This window comes from Carya illinoinensis, chromosome 8 (assembly GCF_018687715.1).
Source record: "Carya illinoinensis cultivar Pawnee chromosome 8, C.illinoinensisPawnee_v1, whole genome shotgun sequence".
NCBI lineage: Eukaryota > Viridiplantae > Streptophyta > Magnoliopsida > Fagales > Juglandaceae > Carya > Carya illinoinensis.
The window spans coordinates 4,349,951-4,376,334 of record NC_056759.1 but is presented as its reverse complement, the minus strand read 5'-3'; the positions used below and the strand labels follow the sequence as shown (position 1 = coordinate 4,376,334).

Genomic DNA, 26,384 nt, shown 5'->3' with positions numbered 1-26,384 from the left:
GACTGACTACTTGGGAGACTTGACTAGTCAAAGTTTCTCCTATGAAAATTGAAATTGACAGCTGTTTTCTCTTGTCGGTAATCGATCCTTACGAACCCTTCAAAGAAAGTTACGAGATATTATATTAAGACAGTGCTTTGCTTTGCTTTAGCCACCACATTTGAATTCAATATCCGTTGCATAATCCTTTTATCCATAGTCAATTCTAATTGTGATTAAAAATAATATTTTTAATTAATTTTAAATGTATCTTTTCTTAATTGTCTTATTAATTATATAATTTAAAAATATAAATGATGTAATACTTCTATCCAATTAAAAAATAACATGTCATTAAAATTATTTATATAAACGTTACGAATTCTACGACATGTCATTTTATGATAAGTTAAGCGAATCATGTGTAGGTAGAGTGATACAAGTTCTCTTTCTCCCTTTTGTCGTGGCACTAATACAATGAGATATAAGTTCTCATTAATGTTAAGAAACTAAAATATATCATAAAGAAATGCATCCTCCCAAACACAAACGCAATTTCAGGATTTGGTTTTGTGAATGACCAACGAAGATTGATTACATCTAACGGCCATTGAGACGATAGCTTTTGCCTCGGAAAGCAACTGATCCATCGCCTCGGTCGGCCGGTTGCTGTGCAGAGCTATCTGCGCCTGCCTGATTTGTAGCAGGAGTACTGTTTGATCTGCTTGTTCGAGATCCATTTAGACGGTAGCTTCTTCCCCGAAATGCAACACTGGTTGAGGGATCACGCTGCACTGGGGAATTTATTTGTGTTCCCTCACCCCAAAATGCAACTAGTTTGTGACTGGAAATTTTGTTTAGGAAAACAAAAATCATTTCAGGAACAAATTCCTAATTTAATTTGAACATGTAAAGACACTAATGATCATGTCCCCTGACACAGGGACACAAACACAGTACTGGTATATATTTTACTGGCCGGGTTGGTGAAATCCTCCACTTGTTTGAGGAACTCAATGCTCATGATTTGTCCAAGAATACTACCAGGAAAATTGAACAAAAACTTTCGAAAATGATGGGTTAAGAGCTTTTTGAGGGGAAGGTTAATGCATGCATCCATGCATTCATTGCGAAACTAAAAAAAGAATAGAGAAAGGATACACCCAAAGAGGAGTCTTCAAGATGAACTTCCCCCCGGAAAGAGGATGAAGCACTGTTAGGAAGTAATGCAAATGTCCCGCAGCTATCCCTAGCATGTCTGGCATCAAAGGATTTCCGAATATCAAGTCCAGTGCTAGCATTGCCCATGGAAGATAGAATCCCTGAAGGATAATAAATCAAAAAGAATATAATTAAAATAAGCCACTGAGATTAATCTTTGCATTTTGTATATTTTATATGAAAACATCCACACTTTATCTTCTTGATGAAGTAACAATACTACTTTTGACGTTATATAACGTAACAACTAAAATTATCAAAGTAATTTCTCATTTAATCCTCCAATTTGAAACAAATTATTAAGTCGAGATTTAATTGTTGTATGATTAATGAAAAATAAGTGATATGACATAATCTTAATACTTCTTATAAGATTGCAATATTCAAAACTAGATTGGTTTAGACAAAAAGAAAATAAGAAAAAAAATTAAAGATCCTTAAAAAAACTCAAAAAAACCAAACAGAAAAAAGAAGATCATAAAATATTCTATTTTATATTTTTCAAAAAAATATTATTGAATTTTTTAAACAAATTTTAATTGTTTAATTTACTAGGGGTATTTTATTTAATTTTTTAAGATCGAATTTTTGGGGTAATTTTTCTTTTTAGGGAAAATGGGACATATTGTAAATAGTACTTTTGATATAAGTTTGGGAGGGTAATTGCCAAAATTGACAATTTTTGTGTCTTTTTTGCCCTGAGAAAAAAAGGAGAGGGAGAAAGGCAGAGTTTGATAAAGATGTTAAGTGTAGCTATTTGGTTAGTAATTATGTAGGGAAAATTTGAGAGAAAGTTGAAAATTCAGGGTGCTGAAGCTTAAAAAGGGAAGTTCAAGATAATCCTAAAGCTATTTTGATGATCTGTATGAACGAACAACATGAGTAGACCCACATCAAAGGCTATGAGAAACAAAGAGGCCCGATCTCAAAACCTATATACAGCAAAACAAACACACGTACATATCAATATTCCACGAACAAGGATAAGTACTGGTAAAACTAAAAACACATGCAGCATGATATATAACATAAGAGAACTGATACAAATTTAAACAGATTACATAATATAAATCTACGAATTGATGTGATTTTATGAAATCCATTAGATATACTTTATAATAAAAGTAACTTTACAATCTAACGTACCACATCAAGCCACGTCAATTTATGGGTCTATTTTTATATAATTCATTCGTGGCTATAGTATTTTTCATAGCATAATAGGTAGCATGCATTACCTTTAATGTAACAACACCATAGATGCTTATGCGCGCGTTGGGGAACTCACGGCCCCAGACATAGACCATCATAAATACTACGGAACCTCCAAAGAAAGGAGACGACAGAAATGGAACAGCAGCCATCACCTAAGATCAAGTAACAGTACCATTGTCGTTATTTTCATGCTATCTTCTTAGTACATTATATATATGTTCTGTTTGACTTAATTCTGAGTAAATATATAGATCTGGAAGATATTCGTTAAGGTTGCGTCTGGAGAGAAAAATTTAAACATCTTAATCACTGGTTAAGTAAATGTTATTGGACGGAATTAAAAAGAGAAAGAAATCATGCATGCATAGATGATTGGTATCATGACTTACAAGAAGTGATAGCGCTCCGAAGATCAGCATCCATACAAAGTCTGCTGTTCTCTTGTCGAAGGGCCCTCTCTCGAGTGCAACACCATATTTCGCTCTATGAAAGTCAGCGTGGTAAAGTTCTTCAATTTTTTAATAATTATATTAATTTATACAACCTGTTTTGCTATTTTTACAACCAAAGTATCTACAACGTCCTTTGTGAATATATATCGTGTAATTGATTCCATATTTTTTTTTTTTAACTATTTCTCTAATCATTCCCAGCAATTATACGCTTAAATTAGGAGAACAATGGCTTAGAATAATTTTTATTATCATTTAAAGCCTAATTTCTTATGGATAATTTTAATCACCAATATGGTTCGTCCCAAAGGTTTTTTTTTTTTTGAATGTTCCTCCTACCCTTTCACCAAAACGCATCATTCATTTGATATGATTCCAGAGGGTAGATAGAATTAGATATCTTACATTATTATCAGCAGAAATGCAAAGGGAAACGAAAATGGCCCAAGAAAGAAGAAATTCGTGATAAGCCTCCAAACCTGCGCATGCAGTATGAACAAATGGTGATTTCACTTTATCATGACACGTTTTTCACAATCCAATGAGCAGTAATGAATTTGAGCTCTTGGATTTCTACAAATTAGTAAATAATTACCTGAAAATGTTTTAGTACGAGACCATAATCCAATGATATGCTGTAATATTCGAAAAGTCCCAGATAGAATGCTGATGTGGTCATCAAGCAGGCCACTCCATAGGTCTTGCACACAGGTGGAAGAGATCGATAGTATCTGAACATATTGGGGGAGGAAAATCAGTTTCTTCAAGCAACAAAAAAGATTATAGAACTTCATGATCAGGTGTATCAAAATTGCAAGCCTAGTGAAAATAATGATCAGACTGAATCCTTCTTAATGGGTCCAAAAGTAAACGATCGGAAACAAAAGTAACCAAGATAGAATCTGCAACAGGTGAAGAAAAACCTAACTGGAATTTTCTGTAAATCCAGTTGGTTTGGGATGAAATCCAAAAGATATCATAACTATAGATGGAAAAAAAACGAAGATTAAAGGAAAAAGGAATAAATTTAAGATTTTTACAGTTACAAAAAGTAGCAGGTGTCCATATCCACACACACACAGCCCCCCAAAAAAACACCAATTAGGAGTCAGACAAATAACCGAAAAAGGGTTGTGTAACATTCAACTAGCAAATCTACAAAGAGTTCATTTAAGGATGTGGCCATTCGGAAGTGTTTGTTTTTGCATGCCACAGAGAGAGAGAGAGAGATTACTCTGCTGGTGTAGACATTGCACAGAATGGTTTAGATACGTGATGGTGGTGGTTTGGTTTTTGTTAGATTAAAGGTGGTGTTGCAGAAGATGGGAATAGTGGTGATAATAGTAGTTTCAATATTCAAGGGCTCATGCGTAACAAAAGATGCAATGAAAATATGCATTTGGATAAAAGATTAAAAGCGATAGCCATTGGAAATTCAGAAGGGAAAACTTTGGATCCCAATAAATGGTGGGGCAGGAAGTCTTCAAACTTCCAAGTTTTTCATTGGAGTCTTGGACGACGATTTCAATGCGCTTGGAAAATGGGTGCTCGGCATTTGGATTTTCTTCGTGTCATGGACAAAGTCCGCGTGAAAGAAACGGTAGGCAATTTTAATGTCTCTCCATACGGCACGGGTGGGGCTATACGCGTTTGATATGCCTTTCGTTATGGGTTTTATATCCGAGTCAACTCTCAATCTCTATTCTTTTTTATCCGCAACAATGCATCTCTGTTCCAATCACAGCTTCTCTGTCTGTCTTGTCTTTCTGTCTCTCTCTCACATATATAGTTGCCGAAGGTGATTGGCTGCTTTGACGTATCAAAATGTTGCCATATTTTAGACACAAATTCAGCTAAAGAATATTCCAACCCACGCTTTGGGTTTCCTGTGCATCCAAAATACTTTCTATTATTTTAAGCAGGCAATAAGAAAAGTAAAGAATGGACCACATATTACGAAATATTATTCCTCGGTTTTGGTCCAAATTTATTTGCCCTTCGATAATAGAGTTTTGGCTCAACATTAAACTGTTGTCCACCCGTTAACAATCTAGATTTGATCGGTCCAAACTTATATTTTCATTTCTATAAACAAAAGGCTGATAGATGGTATGGAGCAAGAAAGATGACAGTTGATTGTGTTTCACGTACGAATTTGCATTACAAAATGGACCACTTTGTAAATTATGGACTACTTCTGAGAAAGAAAGTTTGGTCAGCAGGATTGCAAGACTCCTTTTTCTCCCACCCTAGTTCCTTGCAAAGTAATACATCACCGGTGCAGGTTTAATCTGCCTCTCTCAAAACAAGGCCCCCTGAAATGTTTGCTAATTGTCACCATACCCAGAAGCCATTTGTACGAAGCCATATTGATCGAATAACTTGATCACAAGGCGACTGGTAATATATAGGCATAAGCAAGATCTTCTTTTGGAAGCCCTTTTGCGAGGTCTTCTGTTAAACTTCAGGACCGGATGCAAATAAGCTAACGAGGCCTCTAAATACTTGTGCTGAGAGTTGGTGTGCTTGGAAGGGCTCACCATCCAAATTCCAAACGCTCTCATTGCCAAAAGAAGTAAACACAAAAGCTGTTGTCTGCGCACAACAAAATAAATAGTAATGGAAGAGATATTCCCAAAACACACACAAAAAATGAAACCAGTATAGAACATACCTTATGATGCTCAACAAACTTAAAGTTCAGGGGAGTTCCACCTCTCCTTGCAAGTTGGGTAAGGTGCCTGTATGTATTGTTCAAACATGACATTAGGTTCTAGAATGGAAGTCTTCTAGGATAAAAGCTAAGCAAAAACTGAACGAATGTAGGGCAGACAGTAACATAAGTAGAGGAAAACTTCACAATAGCATCAAAGGCAGCTTCATAGAGATGAGTTGCGAGAATAACATGGCCCAATTACAATGTTACCTAAGGACGGTGGAAGTTCTTACAAGTGACTAGGATAAGCATATGAAAATGAATTACTACAAAGCTGTTGAAGTTCTCAGTAAAAGTTATTAAAACTAAATAGTGATTTCTGCATTACCCTTACTTTTTTGGGTTTGGGGAGGACAAGCATTGAGGAAGGATGTTATCAATTTCTCAACATACCATAGATACAAAGCATGAGGGCAGTCTTTAATCAATATGAGGTTCAGGAAACCGTCCGAAAGGTGTGCATCAGCCACCAAACCATCTGGTGCTCTTTCATTTCGGCAAGAGATTACAGCAGCACCAATGCTAAGAAAACGGCCTTTGGATCTCAACCATCTTGTTTTTTCTGGTCGTGAGTAAGTGGTAGTTTGGGGATCTCCCATAGATACATGAATTGGTTTGTCGTTACAAATGGCACAATTTACACGACAAACCACTCTTTCAGATTTATTCGGACTCCACAATGCTCGTATGCTACCACTCACGTGACCTCTGCCAGATGTTGAATTTGCTTCCCCCGATTCGACTTCTAAGTAAGCTACTTCTGCCTCATATGACCTGAATAATATCATAGATCACAAATCACCCTTTAGCACCATTTGCATCGGTAGTTATCATCACGGTAACAAATATTTGAAAAAATAATAACATGTTGGATTTGGGTCCCACATCAAAACCAGGAGAGTAAGCAACAAATAACAAAAACTCACACTACACGCAAAAAAACAGCAATTGAAGACTACCACTGCTCTGTTTCGGATTTTTTGCTTTGTTTATTATTTGATTCACAAAACCGAAAAATGGGAAGCAAACTGAAAGTTGGTTTCAAATACAACAAAACATAAAAGTCGACAGAATCAATGTTGAAAAGTTTAAGCAACTGACAGTGGGAGCAAAATTTTATTCAGACGTACCTGAGCCTCATAAACACTTTTGTTCCTGCATAATCATAACGTTTGGGGCCCATCCAGAGGTATTTTTCACTCTCAGTTATGACATCTCCATAAAACCCATACCTAATAGTATTGAACGGATGGACTTATGAGAGAGCATCCCATAAACATAATATTAAATGGTTTGGTATAAATGCAAAAGCATAATGGAGGGAGACTCTTCCCATTACATGTGGCCCTCAATAAGAAAGTATATCGTATCAAATAATACCCCTCTTACCAATGATTCAATTTCCATTAATCAACCAGAAATGCATGAAAATGCCAGTAAATTCTTAGGTATAATTGTGTAATTTTGGACAACTCTTTTTACTAAAAAGAAAATTTGACATCCAGTTTAGAAATACCACATCAAAAATAATGAGACACTACCCGGCGAAAGAAGCTGCATATCGCACACAAGGATCAAGTTTTGATGCAGAGGTTGTTTTCCATCTTACAACTTGAGCTACATCAAGGCATACCCTTTTACCTAGTACAATGTGCAATGCTGATGTTATGGGATCTCGAGTTCCAGTGGTACTGCAAAAGAGAAGCCCAATACACTGCTTTAATAAAACAATTATATCAACCAAGTCCAAGACAGGAGATTGAATGATACTAATTTAAAATTAAGTTCCACTGACAGAAACATTGACATTTAAAACTAAACTAGGTCAGTGGGCTTTGCTCAGTCCGATATACAGAGGCATACCTTCCATGTGTTTTTTTAAACAAATAAACCAACTACCAACAAATAACTTGAGACAACTGTGAGTGTCTAGGCTTGACATCAGGACAAGTAGTTACTCTGAATGTCCATAGCATTATTAAATCCTTAAAACATATATGGGAAAGATTATGGAGTTTTTGTAAAATGCTAATGGGCTTAACTAATTGTATAGTTTTAGCAAAATATTGAAAGAAAAAAGGAAGGTGTTTGTGGGTTTTGTTCCTTTTTTTTTGTGTGTTGGGGGGGGGGGGGGTGGAAGGTGGCTGAGGTATGGAACATTCCTCGAGTGTAATCTGAGCCTTGAGGTGTGAGCCATATATTATATAGAAAAGATAAAACTAGGGTAACACAAAAGTTGATAAGCCATCAAACACAAATGCATCGATAAGAACTGCACAATTTCTTTAGTTTGAAATTGTGCGAAAAAAATGACTCAGTAAGAAACTCATCATATGTGCGAAAAAAAATTCTTTATTTCGTTTCGCCATCAAGGATGGTTTTTAGTTAGTGTGATTATTACGTCGACGGTGGTTCGGGATGGGCTTCATTCGGGAGTTCGTGATTGACACTAAGTTATTTTCTGTCGTTAGAGAGGGTGGCTTGATCCGCATCACTAAGAGAGGAAGGAGGTTCAAAGAGTTATTGCTCAGACTGGGAACTGCGCAATGGCTAGGGGGAGCATTGGAGGGCTGTGCGAAAGATGAAAGAGAAGATTTTTAGTTATCCAAGAGGGAGGGATACCGGAGTTTTATCGTTCAGAGGTCCTCAAATAGTCGTGGCCGTTTTGTGAAGGTGGCGGTTTATGGCGATGAGGGACGAAACAACTCCATTTTTATCCCTGAAGAGGAGGGTGGTCATGGTTGGAGTAGATTGCAAGAAGCGTTGAGGGAGAGTTTTCAGGTGGTAAGAAGCAGCCATGGCAAGTTTGGTGATGCTCTGAAGAGACCAGGGGATGATAAGGTGAAGTCTTACAAAGAAGCTTTAACAATGGAGGGGATGCATGCGTTGTAAACTGGTGTCGGAGGGGGTGCTGTGCATCGAGCCCCTCGAGGTCAGTCTAGGGAGAGAGAGGGTGGAAGAGACGTGAGGGAGACGTTGTCCCTGGTACGTGATCTGCAAGTTCAATTGAAGAAGTTGCAGGGGGAGTGTCCATACTGAGGAAGGTGGTCAAGGCTTTTAAGGTAGAGGATGAAACGATGAGTTTAAGGGATAGCAAGCAGGCCTATTAGAGGCCAAAGGCTTCGGGCTATGGAGTTGGGCTGGGTAAGCCCATGGCCCGAAACAACTTAAGGAGGGCAGTTGAGGAATCCGGCTGGGCTGGCTATGGGCCAAAGCCCATGGCCCATAATCACGCTAGAAGGTTTACGGGAAAGGAAAGAAATGGAAGGCCCTCGTTTTGGGCTGGACATGGGCCCCAATACAAGATGAAGACCTCGGCCCGTTAGGAATGGAAGGCACGGGTCATGGGAAAGGAGTCGTGTCACGGGTACGGAGTTGAAGGAGGCTTTCCTCCACCTGAGTCGTCGTCGCGACGGCAACAGAACTGGCTATCTGGCTATTGTGGAAAACAACGAGGAAGGTGAAGCAAAGGATTCGGCCAGTGATCTTTTCCTGCCTGATAAAGAGAGTTCACAGAGGCTATTACAGGGGATTAATGATCATGAAGGGGAAGTTGGTTTAGTGATTGGAGAAGTGAACTCGGAGGGGAAGAGAGAGTTTAGGGTGCAAAATCCAATTCCTCTTAACTATATGTATCCAGATTCATCCAGCGTATCAGATTGGGTATTCCAAATAGTGATGATATTAAGGATATGGTGGGACTAAAGTATGAAGGTTATGAAGAGCAATTCATGGCATTACTTACTGCCATTGAAGTGGGTCACCAACAACAAAGGAAAACGGGGTCCAACAAACAGCGAGAACTCAATAAGCTACCATGGTCCATGAATTCTGAAGGTAGCTCAAGCAGGAATAGATCTAAAGGGAATGGGCTAGCTTCTTCCAATAAATGAAACCAAAAATTCTCTTATGGAATGTCCATGGTCTAAATTATGCCGGTAAGCATCTTCAAATAAGAAACTTACGGCATTGGTGGAAGGCGGATATTATTTGTTTACAGGAGACGAAATTGAAAACGGTCACTACAAAAATAATACGAAGTATATGGAGCTGTGTCCATGTCGATTGGGTGTATTTGGCAGCTAATGGGGCCTTGGGAGGAGTCTTGGTGATATGGGACCAACGAGTGGTGGAGAAATTAGAGAAGGTTGTTGGGTTGTTCTCAGTAGCATGTTCTTTTAGGAGTGTGATCGATGGGTATATGTGGGCCTTTGCAGGTGTATATGGCCCTAACATAGACAGTGACCAAAGATTACTGTGGGATGAACTAGCTGGGTTACACAGCTGGTAAGATCTTCCTTGGTGCATTGGTGGTGATTTTAATGTAACAAGATTCACAAACGAGTGTTTTGGAAATAGAAGAATGCGTCCAGCAATGTCCGATTTCTTGGAATGCATTTTTGAGTTGAACCTAGTGGACCTACCACTGGCGGGGGGAATATATTCTTGGGCTAATAATCAGACTTAGTCTAGATTAGATAGATTTTTAATCCCTCCGAAGTGAGAAATTCATTATCCAGAAGTGTGGCAAAAGAGACTGCCTCGTTTGTGCTCGGACCATTGGCTCATCATGCTGGATTGTGGGGGGATTCAAAGAAGGCGGCAGCATTTTAAGCTTGAAAACATGTGGCTGAAATCAGAAGGCTTTGTGGATAGAGTTGGACAGTGGTGGTCTTCATACCAGATCCGGGTTACTCCTACTTTCGTTTTTGCCGGAAAACTAAAGGTTCTAAAGCAATATTTAAAGCTTTGGAATATGTAGTCCTTTGGTAATATCAGGCAGCTTAAGAAAATAAACCTAAGGGAGATACAAGAGCTAGAAAGGTTTCAAGAGTCAAGGCCTTTGAATCCGGAGGAATTAGCACAAAAGCTAGCATTGGTCGTAGAGCTCGAGAGGATCATCCTACTAGAAGAGATCTCGTGGAGGCAGAAGTCTAGAACATTATGGTTGAACGAAGGTGACTGTAGCACTAAGTTTTTTCACAGGGTAGCTAATTCTCACAAGATATCCAACAATATTGAGATGCTGAAGATTGATGGGGCAAATTGTAGGGATGTGCAAGAGATTAACAATCACGTGGTTAGTTTGTTTGAACAGCTTCTTACTGAGCAGGAGGGGTGGAGGCCTAAGCTAGAGGGGTTGGCTTTTGATTCCATTGGGCCTTTGGATGCCAACCGTTTGGAGAGGCCGTTTGAAGAGGCGGAGGTGCTAGAAGTGGTAAGGAAAATGGCTAGAGACAAGGCTCCAGGTCCTGATGGATTCTCTATGAGATTTTTCCAAACTTGTTGGGAGGTTTTAAAGGATGACTTTATGAAGGTGTTCCAGGAGTTTTATTCGTTTGGAAAGTTTGAGAAAAGCTTAAACGCCACTTTTCTAGCCTTGATACCAAAAAGGGTGGGGGCAGAAGATATTAAGGAGTTCTGACCCATTAACCTAGTCAATGGGGTCTACAAGATTCTTTCCAAAGCACTTGCAAATCGCCTTAGTGAGGTAGTAGGAAAGATAATTTCAAAGCCCCAAAATGCTTTTGTAAAGGATAGACAGATTTTAGATGCAGTACTCATTGCTAATGAATGTCTGGACAGTAGATTGAAAGCGGGCTATACAGGGATTCTATGCAAGCTAGACATGGAGAAGGCGTATGATTATGTTAACTGGGACTTTCTTATTGACATTTTGGGGAAGTGTGGTTTTGGGGAGAGATGGCGTTCTTGGATCCACTGGTGTATAACTATGGTGAAATTCTCAGTCCTAATAAGCAGAAGCCCTACTGATTTTTCAATAACACACGAGGCCTAAGACAAGGAAATCCGTTGTCCCCGTTACTCTATCATTGTGATGGAGGCTTTGAGCAGAATGATCTCAGTCCTGGTTGCAAATGGGCATATGGCTGGTTACTCGATTGGAACCCCAGGAGGGGGTAGTATTAACATTTCTCATTTGTTGTTTGCAGATGACACCCTAATTTTCTGCGAGGCAAATCAACTCTAGGTTCGAGTATTGAAGGCACTTCTACTTTGCTTCAAGGTAGCTTTAGGTTTGAAAGTGAATCTGAACAAATCAAAGATGGTGTCTATTGGTGGTGTTCAGCATTTAAGACAGTTGGCTAATACTCTAGGGTGTAAGATTGCTACACTCCCCATGAAATATCTAGGCCTTCCGTTGGGACCCCTCTCAAGAGCAGTTGTGCTCAGGGATACAGTGATTGAGAGAGTAGAGCGACGTTTAGCAGGTTGGAAGAGAATGTACCTATCAAAAGGGGGCCGGATTATGCTAATAAAGAGTGCTCTTTCTAACCTTCCAACATATTTCCTATCCCTGTTTCCTATCCTAGCAAGGGTGGCACTTCGCATTGAGAAATTACTACGGGAATTATTGTAGAACAAAAGAGGAGAGGAGTTCAAGTTTTATCTACTCAGGTGGGAACAAATTTGTAGGCCTATCTCGAAGGGGGGTTTAGGCATTAGAAAGCTGAGAATCTTTAATTAGGCGTTACTTGGAAAGTGGCTATGGAGATATCATAGAGAACCAGAAACTCTTTAGAAGTTGGTAATTGAAAGTAAGTATGGGAGATTATAGAGTGGATGGTGTACTAAGGAAATGCGAGGGGCGCATGGTGTGGGATTGTGGAAACATATCAGACAAAGATGGGGGGTCTTCTCTCATTACACTAGGCTTCGTTTAGGAGAGGGGAACAAGATCAAATTTTGGTACGACACCTGGTGTGGTAATTGTGCGCCTAAGGATTTATTCCCGACAGTATTCTCGGTTGCAAGTGACAAAGAAATCAGTGGCGGAAGTCATAGTGGTAGTGGGGGAGCAAATCCAGTGGAACATCAGTTTTAGCAGGACGGCATAAGGTTGGGAAATGGACACTTTTAAAGCCTTTTTCAATCTTTTGTATTCAACCAAACCAAGTAACCAGCTTCTAGATTTGTTGTGGTGGGTACCATCGGGAAAATGCTTGTTTTCGGTCCGTGCTTTTTACAAGGCCCTAACACAAGCAACCCTCTCAGTTTCCTTGAAAAAAATTTTGGAAACACAAGGCGCCTCTCAAAGTGGCTTCTTTGTGTGGACCGCTTCCCTGGGCAAGATCCTCACAATGGACAATTTGAGAAAACGAAAGGTGATCATCGTAGATTGTTGTTGTATGTACAGGAAGGGGGTGAATTTGTGGACCATCTTTTATTACATTGTGAGGTAGCTCGAGGATTATGGAATGAGGTTTTTTGTAGGCTATACTTGGGTTGGGTTATGCCGGAAATAGTAGTGGCAGTTCTTGCTAGCTAGACAGGTCTAAAAGGCAACAACTAGATTGAAGCAATTTGGAAGATCATTCCGATATGCATTATGTGGTGCATGTGGCAGGAGCGCAATGAACGGACATTCGAGGATAAAGAGAGATCAATGGAGGAGCTGAAAGTCTTCTTTTTTAGAACTCTTTGTACTTGGGCTATTGCTGTTAGTTTTAATGGCCAAAATCTACATGATTTTCTTATTTCTATTGATCCTACGTAATTTTGGACATTCTTTGTACTGAACGTGGCATTTTGCCTATTCTTTTATTAATATACCTTCTTACTTTTCTGAAAAAAAAAAAAAAAAGAACTGCACAATAGTGTACTGAACTAGACTTATATATGAAATTTCTTTTTTCTCTTTATTAAGAAGAAAAAACAATAGCTTGGAAAATATATAATTAGGAAATAAGATACCACATCACAATGGCATCAGTTGAACCCGCAGGAATGATTCCGAATCTAAACTGTTCTTCAGAGAAGGGAAAGTCACGATCTTGGTCTGCTGAATCCTCACAACAAGAGAAAAACAGTTATCACTAAATTGGGATTTACCCAAATATAGATGATGGACAAAAGGTAAGTTCAAAGAAAAGAATACCGCTGTTGGGTGTTTTTTTTTTTTTTGGGGGGGGGGGGGGGGGGGGGGGGGGGGGGGGGGGGAGGGGGGGGGGGGGCCGGTTGTCTCAGCAACCATTTTCAGCATACTAATATATAATCGTAGAGATAGAATAAACTAACCAACGCTGCAAGAACTTCAGTTTCTTTAATTTTAGATAGACTTAGTGATATATCAGATAACCACCAATTATTTGCTTACTTTTTGATAAATAGATAACCACCAATTATGATGGCAATCAAATCAACATGGGTTGTCTGGAAAACAGGTTATTGTGTACGTACTGAAATTTTGCACTGTACTTGAGAGAAGAGGTGACCCATCTTCGTTTCGATAAGAAGTCTCGGCAACTGTACCACTTGAACCATGATGAACCAAGGAACTGCCATGTCCATCAGCAGAATGAATAATATCTGTTGGGCTTGGTGGGTAAGGAGCTTTATGCCTTGAAGAAAGAAACCCATTAAGAATTTCATTGAAGAAACCATCACCACCCTGAAATCAAGTCATTTGTGAATACTCCAATAACTAAATAGAACGAGCCTAACCCATATGAACAATAAACATGTACGTGCATGCCAACATAGACTAATTCATGATGGATATACCACATACCCAAGATATTAATACTATCCCACCAGTAGCCATATTTTGAAAAAGCTTCTCTTTTTCCTCCCTCAATCAAAGTTGAGAATAGGTATTCCTAACTCAAGTTTAAATCCCCGTGTTCGGTCATATAATCTCCTTTTTTTCATTTTGAAAGGCATGCCCATCATTTATACATATTTTTGATAGGTATCATTTATACATTATATGATCAAACTACTAAGCAGCTGGAACGATATGCAGTAAAAGTCCCTAACTCAGTTCATCTGCTAGCATAAAGCTACAAATCATCAAATCATATGGTATGGAACCTGAAACATACATACGCACGCACTCTTACTATGAGCAGGAGGAAGTTGATACACATTACTAGCTGATCAGCTGAATAGTTCAAAGTTTACTGGTTACTACAACCATAAGGCAAAAATCATGTGAAGAGATCTTATTACTTACAACAGCTACAACACCATCATATGAGTAAAGCTCCTGGTTCGAAGTAGAAGCCATCACATGAAATGCCTGTCCTGCCTTCTGTGTCACAGTGACCTGATAACGGAATTAAAAGTAACTACTCAAGAAGATATTAATCACATTTACCTCAATTAAATGTGTTCCTCGGGACCTTTGTAATTCAAAATGAGCGCAATCTTCATTCCAATCAAGAGCAGATAAAAAATAATAATGCCATTTTCACCCTTTCAATCAATGGTTTCACGGATGATGAGACTTCAAACATAAAGAACAAAATAGCCTAGAAGACAGTGCCCGAAGTACAATTCTCATGCTGAACTGACCACCATTTAGCCAAAAATTCAGTCCGAAAAAATTTTTTTTTTTGATAAGTAAAAAGAGATATATTAGAACAAGGAAAGGGCAAGGCCTGAGTACACAGGGGGTATACAAAGAGCCTTGCTACAGGCTAAGAGCTGCGAAGGGCAGCGTAAAGTTCAATAAAAGAAGTGTCATTCATTACAATAGAGGATGCCCATAGAACTAAAGTGTGATAAAAAAATCCCTAAAGCTTTCCGGAGATCGCTCCTTGTCCTCAAAGCAGCGACTGTTCCTTTCGTTCCATGTGCACCACATTAGGCAAAGTGGCACCATTTTCCAAATATTTGCAATCTGGCCCTTACCCCGGATTCCTCTCCAACAAGCCAAAAGATCAATCACCTTTCTAGGCATTACCCACGCCAAGCCTAGTCTTGTGAAGATGTCATCCCATAAAGCCGTGACAGCTTCACAATGAAGGAGAAGGTGGTCTGCTATCTCACCATTGTGTTTGCACATAAAACACCAATCCATTAAGTAGAGGCCGCGTCTTCTCAATTTATCAATAGTCAGAATACTCTCATGAGATGCTAGCCATACGAAGAAAGCCACTTTTAAGGGAGCCTTAGTCCTCCAAATGCACTTCCAAGGGAATACAAAGGAGGGATGTGCCGAGAGTACCTTGTTAAAAGAATGTACTGAGAAACGCTTATTTCCTGTGGGCGACCAAAGGAGATGATCTTCTCTATCGGCATGTAAAGTTGATGCTTGTAACGCGCTGTAAAAATCAGCAATGACTCCCAGTTCCCAGTCTTGTGCCGCTCGAGAGAATCTTACTGACCAGTGGGTGGAGGTAGAAGAACTGTCGAAATTATCAGCAACTGTGGCCTCCTTATCAAATGCAATCCTGTACAAGGAGGGAAAAGTGGTCTTCAAAGCAGACTCGCCACACCAAGAGTCGTGCCAGAAGCTAACTTGATTGCCCCTTCCCACCGCAAGTCTGCAATTAGCAAAAAAAGCTTCCCAACCGTTGCGTATGAATTTCCACAAACCTACACCATGAACCCCTCTCACTGGGTTGGAACACCAACCACCTCGCATGCTTCCATATTTACTGTCGATAACTTCTCTCCAAAAGGCGTCTCGTTCCCTGTGGTATCTCCATAGCCATTTGCCAAGTAATGCTCTGTTGTGAGTTCTCAAGTTGCAGAGCCCCAATCCGCCATTGGTTAAGGGTGTGCATACTTTTTCCCATTTGATCAAATGGAACTTTTTCACGTCCTCCAAGCTACCCAATAGGAAATCACGGAAGGTTTTTTCCAGTCTATGCGCCACACCTACAGGCAAGGGGAAAAGGGAGAGAAAATATGTGGGAAGGTTGGATAGAGTGCTCTTAATAAGAGTGACTCTACCACCTTTGGATAGGTAAAGTCGTTTCCAACCTGCAAGTTTACATTCGATTTTCTCGACCACCCCATCCCACATTGTTTTGGATTTATGAGGGGCCCCTAAAGGGAGACCTAAATATTTCATAGGTAAGGATGATATCTTGCAGCCCAGCAAACCAGCCAATTCACTTAGATTACCGACCTCTCCGACTTGAACCACTTCAGATTTTGCAAGATTGACCTTGAGACCAGAGACAGCTTCGAAACATAGCAATAGAGCCCTTAGGGAGCGGATCTGATCAGGATCTGGCTCGCAAAAGACCAAAGTATCATCAGCAAAGAGAAGGTGAGAGATTGAGAAATTACCATGGGTGGAGCCTCCCACTGAGAAACCCGAGATGTGACCACCCTCCACCATTCTATGCAACATTCTGCTTAAAACATCCATCACTAAAATGAAAAGGAGAGGTGATAGGGGATCTCCTTGTCGCAAGCCCCGGGAACTATTAAAGAAGCCTTCGGGAGTGCCATTCACCAAAACGGAAAAACGGACGGTTGTGATACAATGTTTTATCCATTGGCACCACCTTTCTCCAAAACCGTACCTGCCAATTATGTGTATCAAGAAGTCCCAGTTAACATGATCAAAAGCTTTCTCCATGTCTAACTTGCACAAGATACCGGGAATGCCGGTTTTGACCCGACTTTCCAGACATTCATTAGCAATAAGGACGGAGTCAAGAATTTGCCTCCCTTTCACGAAGGCATTTTGGGACTTCGATATGATCTTCCCCATAACTGTGCTCATCCGCTGGGCTAGCACCTTGGAAATAATTTTGTAAACCCCACTCACCAAGCTAATGGGGCGAAAGTCCTGCACCTCTACCGAGCCTGCCCTTTTCGGAATAAGGGCGATAAAGGAGGCATTGAGACTTTTCTCAAATTTCAAGAAAGTGTGAAATTCGAAGAATACCTTCATAATGTCCTCCTTGACGATGTCCCAACTAGCTTGAAAGAAAGCCATAGTGAAACCGTCGGGGCCTGGAGCCTTGTCTTTTACCATCCCTTTTAAAACTTTGAGAACTTCCTCCTCTTCAAACCGCCTTTCTAACCACGCTGCACTTGATGCATCAATAGAGTCAAATGTCAAACCATCTACCTTAGGTCGCCAGGAATGTTGCTCTTTAAGCAGATGATCGTAAAAGTGAACAATGTGTTCCTTGATGGCTGCCCTGTTGGAGATAATCCGCCCATCGGAATGTAGAACCTCAATAGCGTTGCTTCGTCTATGGGAGTTGGCGACACGATGGAAGAATTTAGTGCACTTGTCCCCTTCTTTCAACCAAAGGGCTCGTGATTTTTGTCTCCAGGATATCTCCTCCATAAGCGTGATTTTTTCCAGCTCAGCTATCACCCTCGTTTTCCTTTCCTTCTCCTCGGCCGTGAGGGCCGAAGTCGCTTCCTTATCCTCGAAAAGCTACAATTCCTGAAAAAAAGTATATCTTTGGTCATTTAGTTTTCCAAAGGTTTCCAAATTCCATGTTCTCAGATCATTTTTCAAGGCTTTAAGTTTTCCGGCTAAAACAAAACTGGGGGTGCCCGAGATCTGATAGGAGGACCACCAAGCTCTAATTTTTTCCATAAAACCCTCCACCTTCAGCCACATATTCTCAAATTTGAAATATCTCCGTCCCTCTTGAATACCTCCACAATCCAACAAAAGTGGAAAATGATCTGAGCAAAGCCTGGGGAGGCGCTTCTGACAAAGAGTGGGGAAATGTATCTCCCAGGAAGGAGAGACAATAAATCTATCCAAACGAGACCATGCCCTCCCATTTGACCAAGTATAGTTGCCCCCCCCTAGGGGAAGATCAATCAAGTCTAGCTCGAAGATTAGGGCTGAAAAATCAGCCATGGCTGATCCCGAGTTGGAGTCCCCCGACCTTTCACTTGAGAAACGAGTGATGTTGAAATCGCCTCCAATACACCAAGGACCCTCCCTCCAGCTTCACAAACCCGCAATCTCGTCCCAAAGGAGCCTCCTGTTATTATCATTATTCGGACCATAAACACCTGCAAAACCCCACCCGAATCCGTCTTCCAAAGATTTAAAGGAACATGCAACCACAAACTCGCCAATGAATTCTTCCACCAAATCAACAACTCTCTTATCCCACATCACAATAATGCCCCCTGATGCGCCCTTGGAGGGCAAGCTGGTCCATCCCGCATAAGCACAATTCCACAAACTTCTGATAATTTTCCTGTCTACGTACTTCAACTTAGTCTCCTGTAAGCAAAGGATGTCCGCCTTCCAATCCCGGATTAGGTTCTTCACTCTAAGGCATTTGCTCGGGTTGTTTAAACCCCGAACGTTCCATGAAAGGATCTTGGGTTTCATGGATCACCCAAGTTCGCCCTATCAGTAAATCTTTCCCTGCTAGTGCTCCCTTCTCTACCATAATTTACGGAGCATGAGAGTCTCTTTAATTCCCTCTCCCTTTTGCTGGCGGATCGGAGGTTGGGAGACTGCTCTGCTGCAATGGCTGTGAACAGTGCTGTCAGTTGATCCTCAAAGCCGGTGCAAGAAATCCCCGCACAAAGCCGAATGTCCTCTACCTTCTTCAGCACCCAATCTGTTTGTGGGTCAGACCACGGAAGTGCTGGGGGCAACGAGCAAAGTGGACTGGGATCATCCCCTTCGTTGCCCATAACAGTGAAAGGGACCAAAGAACCTGATCCAGGCTCTACCACTTCTTCTCCCTCCTCTTCCAAACCATGATTTGCCTCCTCTTCAAGAGTACAAAAGACCCTGGAAGAAAACTCTGAAGTTCCCACCAAGAAAGGGGCTGCGCAGGTTGGGGACAGATTGCCAAGCTCTATCACTTCTTCTACCTCCCCTCCAGAACCGTGATTTACCTCTTCTTCAAGAGTACAAGGGACCCTGGAAGTAAGCCCTGAAACCACCAAGGAAGAAGCTGCGCAGGTTGCTGGGAAGGGGTGGTCCCCACCCCGTGGGGGCAGATTGCCACCGGAAGAAAGCCCAGAAGACTCCAAGGGGCAGATCGGGATTATCTGTGCCGGCGTCGGGCTCCCGGAGGCTTGAGGAACGACTGGGACGTCGTTTTCCACCTCAGGCGACACTGCCAGGGTCGAAACCACCGCTGTCGTGGCCCTACACCGTGCATCGACTACGCCGGTAGGTACGCCGGAGTCCGTCGGCCGCTTCTGTGATGCCGGCGTGGATGCCGGCAAAGGTGCCGGCGGAGTATGGACGACGGTGCTGGAAGAAGGGTCTCGGGACCGACACAAGGAGGGCCTGTGCGATGAAGGCTGCCGGGTCACGGGCTCGACCCGGGTGGGAGGTCCAGCCTGAGGGGCCCGAGACCGTGGGCTCGAAGCCCGTGTGAGGGGAGGCTGGAGGCCTTCCTGCCGGGTCCCAGACCCAACACGAGAGAGGGGGTCGACCTGTGAGGACGCCGGCGACTGTGGGCCTAAGGCCTGAGGCCGTGGGCTCGAAGCCCGCACCGGGGGGGGGGGGGGGGGGGGGGGGGGCTGAGAGCTCTGTAACCTCAGAGGGCTCTGAGGCTTGGGCCCAGAGCCTGCCAACGGCCCAAGTGGCCGAGAGATGACTAAGGCCCCTGAGTCCTTATACTTCTCTACGCCTGCAGGGTCCTTCTTTCCCATAATGGGAAGACTGTCTTCTGGAACTAACTGGAGAGAGGTAGACGTGAACCCCTTACCCCGTCCCATCACCATGCCGAGTCCCATATCAACTTTATTCATCAAAAAGGCAAAATCTTGGAGTACACCGGTAAGCTTGGCTTTTACATCCCAGAACACCCCTTCTATATCGCCTAGATTAGTACCACTGTCAGAAGTCCCTTCCGAGCCCACTGAGCAAAAACCAGCCTTGTCTCCCAACTTTTCCATGGCAGAGCTGCACTCTGCCGCTGTACCAGACAAGACCGCGGAGTAGGAAACCGGCGGCGAGGCAGACGGCCTTAAACCGAGCTCCTCAACCCGTCTTGGAGACTCACGTTCAGCCACCTTTTTGAGATTATAAGCGAACCCCTCCCATCCACAGCTCTTGACGCCCTCGGGGATGATCAAAGAGCCTCTTCTTCTCCCATTGATGAACTCCTCCAGATGGAGATAGCAGCCCCTAGTGTTTCTGAGTAGATGAAGCGTGAGAAACCCATTACCGACCCTCATTTTCCTGAAGAAATTCTCGCGCCACCTGGTCTCGGTGGCTTCCACCACCACTTTCACGACCCATGCAGCCACTGCCTCATTGACTAAAAGAAAGGTAGCTATGCGCTTGCTTTTCTCAAGAATATGAAAACAGTTTGCACCCACCTTTGAGAAAGCAAAAGATTTGGACTCCACTGAAAAATGCCTAACATTGTCCATCGCAGAAAAACAGGGGAGATAGAGAGATGGGGAGAGAGGAAAGGGAAAGAAAGGATGGAGGGATGATGAGGGAGTAAGGGGGTGGAGGAAGAGAGATCAGCTCTGCAACATTTTTTGACAGGAGCAAATGCAAATAGGATCTTAAAAGCTCATTCAATCAGAGAAACGTTTTAGGGCAAACCAATGATTCAGTCCGAAAAAATTAACAGTAACAAAAGAAAGACAATAAACCAAATAAAAGAGAGAAAAACATCTAATGCACTTTTAGATAAGGCATTGCATTACATTTTTTTTCTGATAAGTAGCATTACATAACAGAAACAGCCTAAAGAAGTATAAAATAATATCTTCACACTATGTTGTGAATCTAACTCGTAGGAATGAGAACAAAATGAGTAATTGTCAGTCAAAAGTATTTATTTACAGAGCCATCTAGTATGGTGAGAATACCTTTGTTTTGACTTTAGCACGTGAGAATATAGGTGCCACAGTTTCCCAGATTTTACAGCCACTCCCTTTCCCACTCCTTGGATGAACAAAAACCTAGCAAATCAGAAGTAAAAACTGGAAAAACTTTACCACCACGCTTTGTGCATTTTGAGCAACCTACCATAAGACAATTAGATTCAAGGAAAAATTCACAATTTACCTCCTTGTCGTATCCTAATTACAGTTTACCTCCCTCTGTTTTTGGAAAGTGACACTAAACCTGCCCATACCGTATATCTGATTCGAAATATCAATGTTTCATTAAATTTAAGGACAATCACACATGTAAAAGCCACATGCCTTGTTAAGCCAGTCATCAAGGCCACATTTTCATACAATTTGCACCCAGTGTACACATTTAATTCTTCTTCATAACTTAAGTTTTATATATATATATATATATATAGAGAGAGAGAGAGAGAGAGAGAGATTAAAGCAAATTGGGATCTCATAAACGATGCTGAAATTGAGAGGGAAATTGGCAACAAATCAGAGGTCAGTGAGCAAGAACTTTGAGAAAAAAAAAGCCAGATGTTGAGCAGCAGAGTAGAGTGGTTGATTGGACAAAGGATCTGTGGATTTCATTATCGTATCAATCATTTCCATCGATTTTTGAGTCATAGGTCTCTGGTTTTACCCAACCATCTCCTCAAAAATTTATGAGGCCAACCTTGCTACGAACAAAAAAAGCTCAAATGTTGAATAATTGAACTTGTTATATCCAGTACACTGATCCACAATTTTGAAGGGCTTACCACAGAGGTGGCTATGGTGGCTGTCACCAACCATTCCTTCCTCCCACTCTATCTCAAACTTTCATTATAATTTTTTCTACTTAACTTACAACAAACAGATTCAACACATTGAGGGTACAAATTACATGAAGATGTGGAATCAAAAGATAGGTTCTCACGTGCATTGGAGCAGCTAATATAGACATATAATGTAATGGCTTTAATTCAAACTTAAAGTATATGGAGGTTTAACAACATTTTACAACAATTTTTAAAAGAGACCAAAAGAATTGTAATTAAGATACGGCACAAGGAGGTAAATTGCAATTTCCCCAAGATCCAAAGAACCAAAATAAAAACACACTGAACAATTCAAAAAACGCACCAGAAGATTTCTTGGTCTCCCCATTTCAAGGTTCAGAGAAGCATTAATTCGATTCACCCACATCTGACACATTTGTGGATCATTATGACCAAATGTGAATAGAGACAAGACCCAAAGAGAAGGCTGAGATTTTGACCTTTGGAAACCATGCACTTTAAACCAGTACATCTGCATCAAAGGAAATAATTTTCAACCTGAAAATTATTTCCAAAAAATGGACTTAAAGTGCACATAAAAGATAGTAATGAAAACAAACAAACCTCATTGTCATGACCAACAAGAAATTTTCCAGCATTTGGCAGATTTGATTCATGAACCAAGCCATAGTCAATTAGCTCAACAGCATAAACATCAGAGAATTTGATCTCAGTTACAACTTTAGGAGCAAGTTTGACACCCAAACAACTTGACTCATCCTGTTTTAATAAATATATAAAAGAAAGAAGGCGGAAAAAAACCGCCTTAGTAATTGACAGTTGGAAAAACAATTCTTAAACTACTCGTATCACACACGATCAACCATAAGATAATATGATCAGTTTATTTCCAAAAGTAAAGTGATAACACAACCAGAAGAGTTAAACAAAAATTTATGAAAAAATATTCAGACTGTAATACCCCGGATTGAGGATAAGAATTCCATATTGTCCGGGAGTAAGAAGTTCTTGCCATAATTATAGGAGCTCAAATTGTAACTTTGACTTGTCTTTTTAAAATATAGGCCCGGATGTGACTTGGGCTTTCTTTATTTTGTTACACCCCTTACCAAATCCATTTATTGGAAGATGATAATGCCAACTAAGGAGATTTTAATAAATGATGAAAAAATGAGGCTTTTTTTAATAAGTAACAAAAAATCTACTAAAGAGGGATGATTGTGTTTGAGTGGTGCTAAATGTGTAAGAAGAATGGTGAAACGACCAATCATATTTTTCTGCACTGCATAGTGGTGAGGGAGCTTTGGGATGGCATTATAAGAAGGGCTGGGTTGAATTGGGTCATGCCCAAGAGCGTGGTGGATCTTTTAGCATGTTGGAAGAGGCATCATGAAAGCTCACCGCTAGCTGCGATGTGGAGGATGATTCCTTTGTGCTTACTGTGGTGCCTTTGGATGGAAAGAAATGAGAGATGCTTCAACAACAAGGAGAGTACAGTGGGGGAAATCTGGAACCATTTTGTATTTTCTTTGGTCCAATGGTTTTCTGCCATTGTACTAAAGGGAGGGGATGTTCATGAATTTTTTATTTCCTTTCAGCTTGCTAGAGTGTAATTAGGTGTCTCTTTTGTATACTTCCTGTGTACATGGGCTTTGCCTATTTGCATTCGATCAATAAAGTTTATTACTTAAAAAATAAAAATAAAAAAATCAACTAAAAAGGATAAAAAATCAAAACATGAGATGATTAGAAGTTATCTGAAGATTGTCAACAATAATAAAAAAATCAAAAGAACAAAGAAATCAAAGAAAGAATCAGTGTACATTGCTCAAAGTATGAAACAGTCTTAGGCATCAACCAATGCACACCAAACACAAGATAAAGCTGGAAACCAAAATTCTCCATCACAACACAAGATGGTCTACCATCTCACCATAATTCGTATACACACAACATATATCCATAATGTTTTTCTTTTAGTCTCAATTGCCAATATTCTATCCAAGGAACCATACATCCAAAGAAAGATCTTTTCCTTGTCAGCTTTTTATGCCAAATATTGTTCGACGGAAATTCAACCGCTATCAAGCATCTAAGAAGCTTTAGAATGAACGAACCCCAGAGCTTCCTTTATTAGAAGGCACAATTATCTTCCCTTCCACTTGATGGAAGATTAGAGTGCAATAACTCCAAATTGGCCCTCAAGAAATGGTGAAGTGATGTTCTACTTGATCAACTTGAGTTTATTGTAGTGAACGATTATGGGATAAAGAATCAAGATATGCTATTATCAAAAGAACAGTACTTGACGTGCCATATTTTTTATTTTAAAGCATGCTGAAGAAACCAAACAGTTCATCTCGATACAGATCTCTATGTTAAACGTCCATAGAATTAGAAGTCCGATATTTCAAATTTTAAAGTCTCCCCTTGACTTCAGGAAGGCCAGTTGCAGCCAAACACCCAAGTACTAAATCGTATCAGACAAAAGCGTAATAACTAGAGAAGAGGCCAGAATTAGTCCACCCGACCCAACAAAACATCACCCAAATGCTCACAGAAAGGTATCAGAAATAACTTAAAAGTTAAAACCGTGCGGTTGATATAAGTAAAAATAAAATAAAATGAAGCGACAAATTATTCACAGAGAGAGAGAGAGAGAGAGAGAGAGAGATAAGGGACAAAGCAGCTACATTATTGAAGGACTGGACCATGCTCCAAGACAAGCCATCTGAATTGAAGGTCAGAATGACCTGGCCAACACGATCCAGGAAGAGGGTCGAGCTCAGAGCCGACGATTGGGCTTTGCCATCAACCTCTGCATCTGCAACTGCAAGTGCCGCTGGATTCTCTCCTTTAACTGCAATACCATCATCTCTGTCTCTCTCCATCTGCCAGATTGAACAATTCCTATGCGAACCGTTGATTCTTCTTATTGGGGTCGTTTTCCTCCTACAATACCCGAATACCGTCCATCGTCGGCTCGAAATTTCAACCGCGTTGGGTCAGGAGAAGGCCAAGTCAGAACACCGCCTAATGTTTTCAGCCGCGTTTAACTGACACGCGCCCAAGATGTCTTGTCGTGATTATTGATCTTCTACGTGACGAAGGCGTCTGGTTTCAGCTGTGAAGTTTTTCCCATGTCCTAGATTACGCGTGACCTTGGCGAGGAGGTAAAAAAGCATCCACCTTTCTCCTCTATTTCGGAATTGGATACGTATGGCTATGGATCTTGTTTTTTTATCCGACCATAAAATCACACATAAGATGTAACTGCTAGCAGACCTCTAGCCCGCTGGCATCTCCCTCCCCGTGTGTCCCGTGGACAAGATTAGGGGTCTTGGACAGGGGATCAAATCTCAAACTCTTCTAAGATACCCAAAAAGATACGGACCTCGTATAATTACTTTATTCCGATATTTCAACTCAAGCAATGGTTTGCTGAAATAGAAATTTAAAAATTGTACCTCTCTCTCATTTTAATTCTTCTCTGTTTTCGTAGAAAAAGTAAAAGTACAACTATGACATAAAAGGGTGTAATAGTCAAGTGGAATCTTGATCTCTAAAATTTATATACGAACTTTAGTCCCTAGATTGAATCAATGTGATAGACTTATAAAATAGTCCTACAGCAATGTTGTGAGTTTTTGTTTTTATATATTTATATCTAGACAAGATTCAATTTTTTTTTCTTTTTACTACATATTAAATACTCATCTTACTTAATAAATGTGATACTTTATGTCATCAATAAATTATGAAAAAATTTCATTGTAACGATTTTACGTACCGATATGTGCATTCATCCAACGTGATTGGTCAAAAAGTTAGATTTTAATAAAAATTGTGCTAAATTGAATTTTGAATATGAAGACAGCAGTATTGGTACGTTGATTGGTACATGAATTCGCTTGTACATAAAAAAACTCATGAATTATCTCTTAAGGTGACGGTTTCGGTAGTGAGATGAGATGAGATGATTTTAGATAAAAGTTGAAAGTTAAATAAAATATTATTGTAATAATATTTTTTAATATTATTATTATTATTATTATTATTATTTTAAGATTTGAAAAAAAATAAATTGTTTATTATATCTTGTATGAAATTTTGATAAAATTATAATAATGAGATAAGATCATTGAGATTAAACACTCTCATTATCCAAACGAGGCCAATTTTGTTAAAAAAAGAATAATCTAAAGATCATTTCCTTTTTAATATATATATATATATATGTAATTGATTAATAGTGACACTTTATCACAGTAACATAAGAGTAGGTTGTATGGAGCATTTATTTTTTCACCCTTGGTTTGGTTGATTTTGATCTTGAACCAAATTCGTGTATTTGGTTGATTTTGCAACTCCATTAATGCACATTAGTTTTCATATTCATACTAGCTACGACCAGTTTGGTAAAAATTCTACTTATCATTTTCA

General features: G+C 40.3%; 2 protein-coding genes across 5 annotated transcripts; both read right to left on the bottom strand.

The window, feature by feature from the left end:
• Nucleotides 1-315: 315 nt before the first annotated feature.
• Nucleotides 316-4,694, bottom strand: LOC122318135 (derlin-1.1-like). Of its 3 annotated transcripts, none has more exons than XM_043135307.1 (7): nt 4,102-4,694; nt 3,463-3,598; nt 3,273-3,346; nt 2,805-2,898; nt 2,439-2,567; nt 1,141-1,301; nt 316-823 (listed from the first exon to the last, which is right to left on the bottom strand). In XM_043135307.1, exons 1-7 carry the CDS (start codon nt 4,116-4,118, stop codon nt 580-582), a joined length of 855 nt encoding a protein of 284 aa, XP_042991241.1. In that variant the 5' UTR covers nt 4,119-4,694; the 3' UTR covers nt 316-579. The 3 variants fall into 3 exon arrangements, with proteins under 3 accessions (XP_042991241.1, XP_042991242.1, XP_042991243.1); XM_043135308.1 differs by lacking the exon at nt 4,102-4,694 and adding an exon at nt 3,908-4,072; XM_043135309.1 differs by lacking the exon at nt 2,439-2,567.
• A 126-nt stretch (nt 4,695-4,820) lies between these two features.
• On the bottom strand, nt 4,821-25,361 carry LOC122318134 (ceramide kinase). 2 transcript variants are annotated; one of them, XM_043135305.1, is made up of 12 exons: nt 24,635-25,361; nt 22,545-22,700; nt 22,285-22,452; nt 21,127-21,219; nt 14,561-14,653; nt 13,786-13,996; nt 13,300-13,387; nt 7,125-7,274; nt 6,714-6,815; nt 5,977-6,357; nt 5,542-5,608; nt 4,821-5,462 (listed from the first exon to the last, which is right to left on the bottom strand). In XM_043135305.1, exons 1-12 carry the CDS (start codon nt 24,830-24,832, stop codon nt 5,325-5,327), a joined length of 1,845 nt encoding a protein of 614 aa, XP_042991239.1. In that variant the 5' UTR covers nt 24,833-25,361; the 3' UTR covers nt 4,821-5,324. The 2 variants fall into 2 exon arrangements, with proteins under 2 accessions (XP_042991239.1, XP_042991240.1); XM_043135306.1 differs by having other exon boundaries at nt 13,300-13,384.
• Nucleotides 25,362-26,384: the final 1,023 nt, after the last annotated feature.

Bases quoted from the DNA above. Each gene is read 5' to 3' on its own strand.
- LOC122318135 (XM_043135307.1), bottom strand. The intron at 3,347-3,462 runs GTAATTATTTAC...CTGCATGCGCAG, and splicing joins TCGTACTAAAACATTTTCAG to GTTTGGAGGCTTATCACGAA. The intron at 824-1,140 runs GTATCCTTTCTC...CAAAATTTCCAG, and splicing joins TTGAAGACTCCTCTTTGGGT to TCACAAACTAGTTGCATTTT.
- LOC122318134 (XM_043135305.1), bottom strand. From the start codon at position 24,832: ATGGAGAGAGACAGAGATGATGGTATTGCAGTTAAAGGAGAGAATCCA. The intron at 22,453-22,544 runs GTTTGTTTGTTT...CCTTTGATGCAG, and splicing joins TTGTTGGTCATGACAATGAG to ATGTACTGGTTTAAAGTGCA. The intron at 5,463-5,541 runs GTATGTTCTATA...TGTTGTGCGCAG, and splicing joins AGTTTGTTGAGCATCATAAG to ACAACAGCTTTTGTGTTTAC.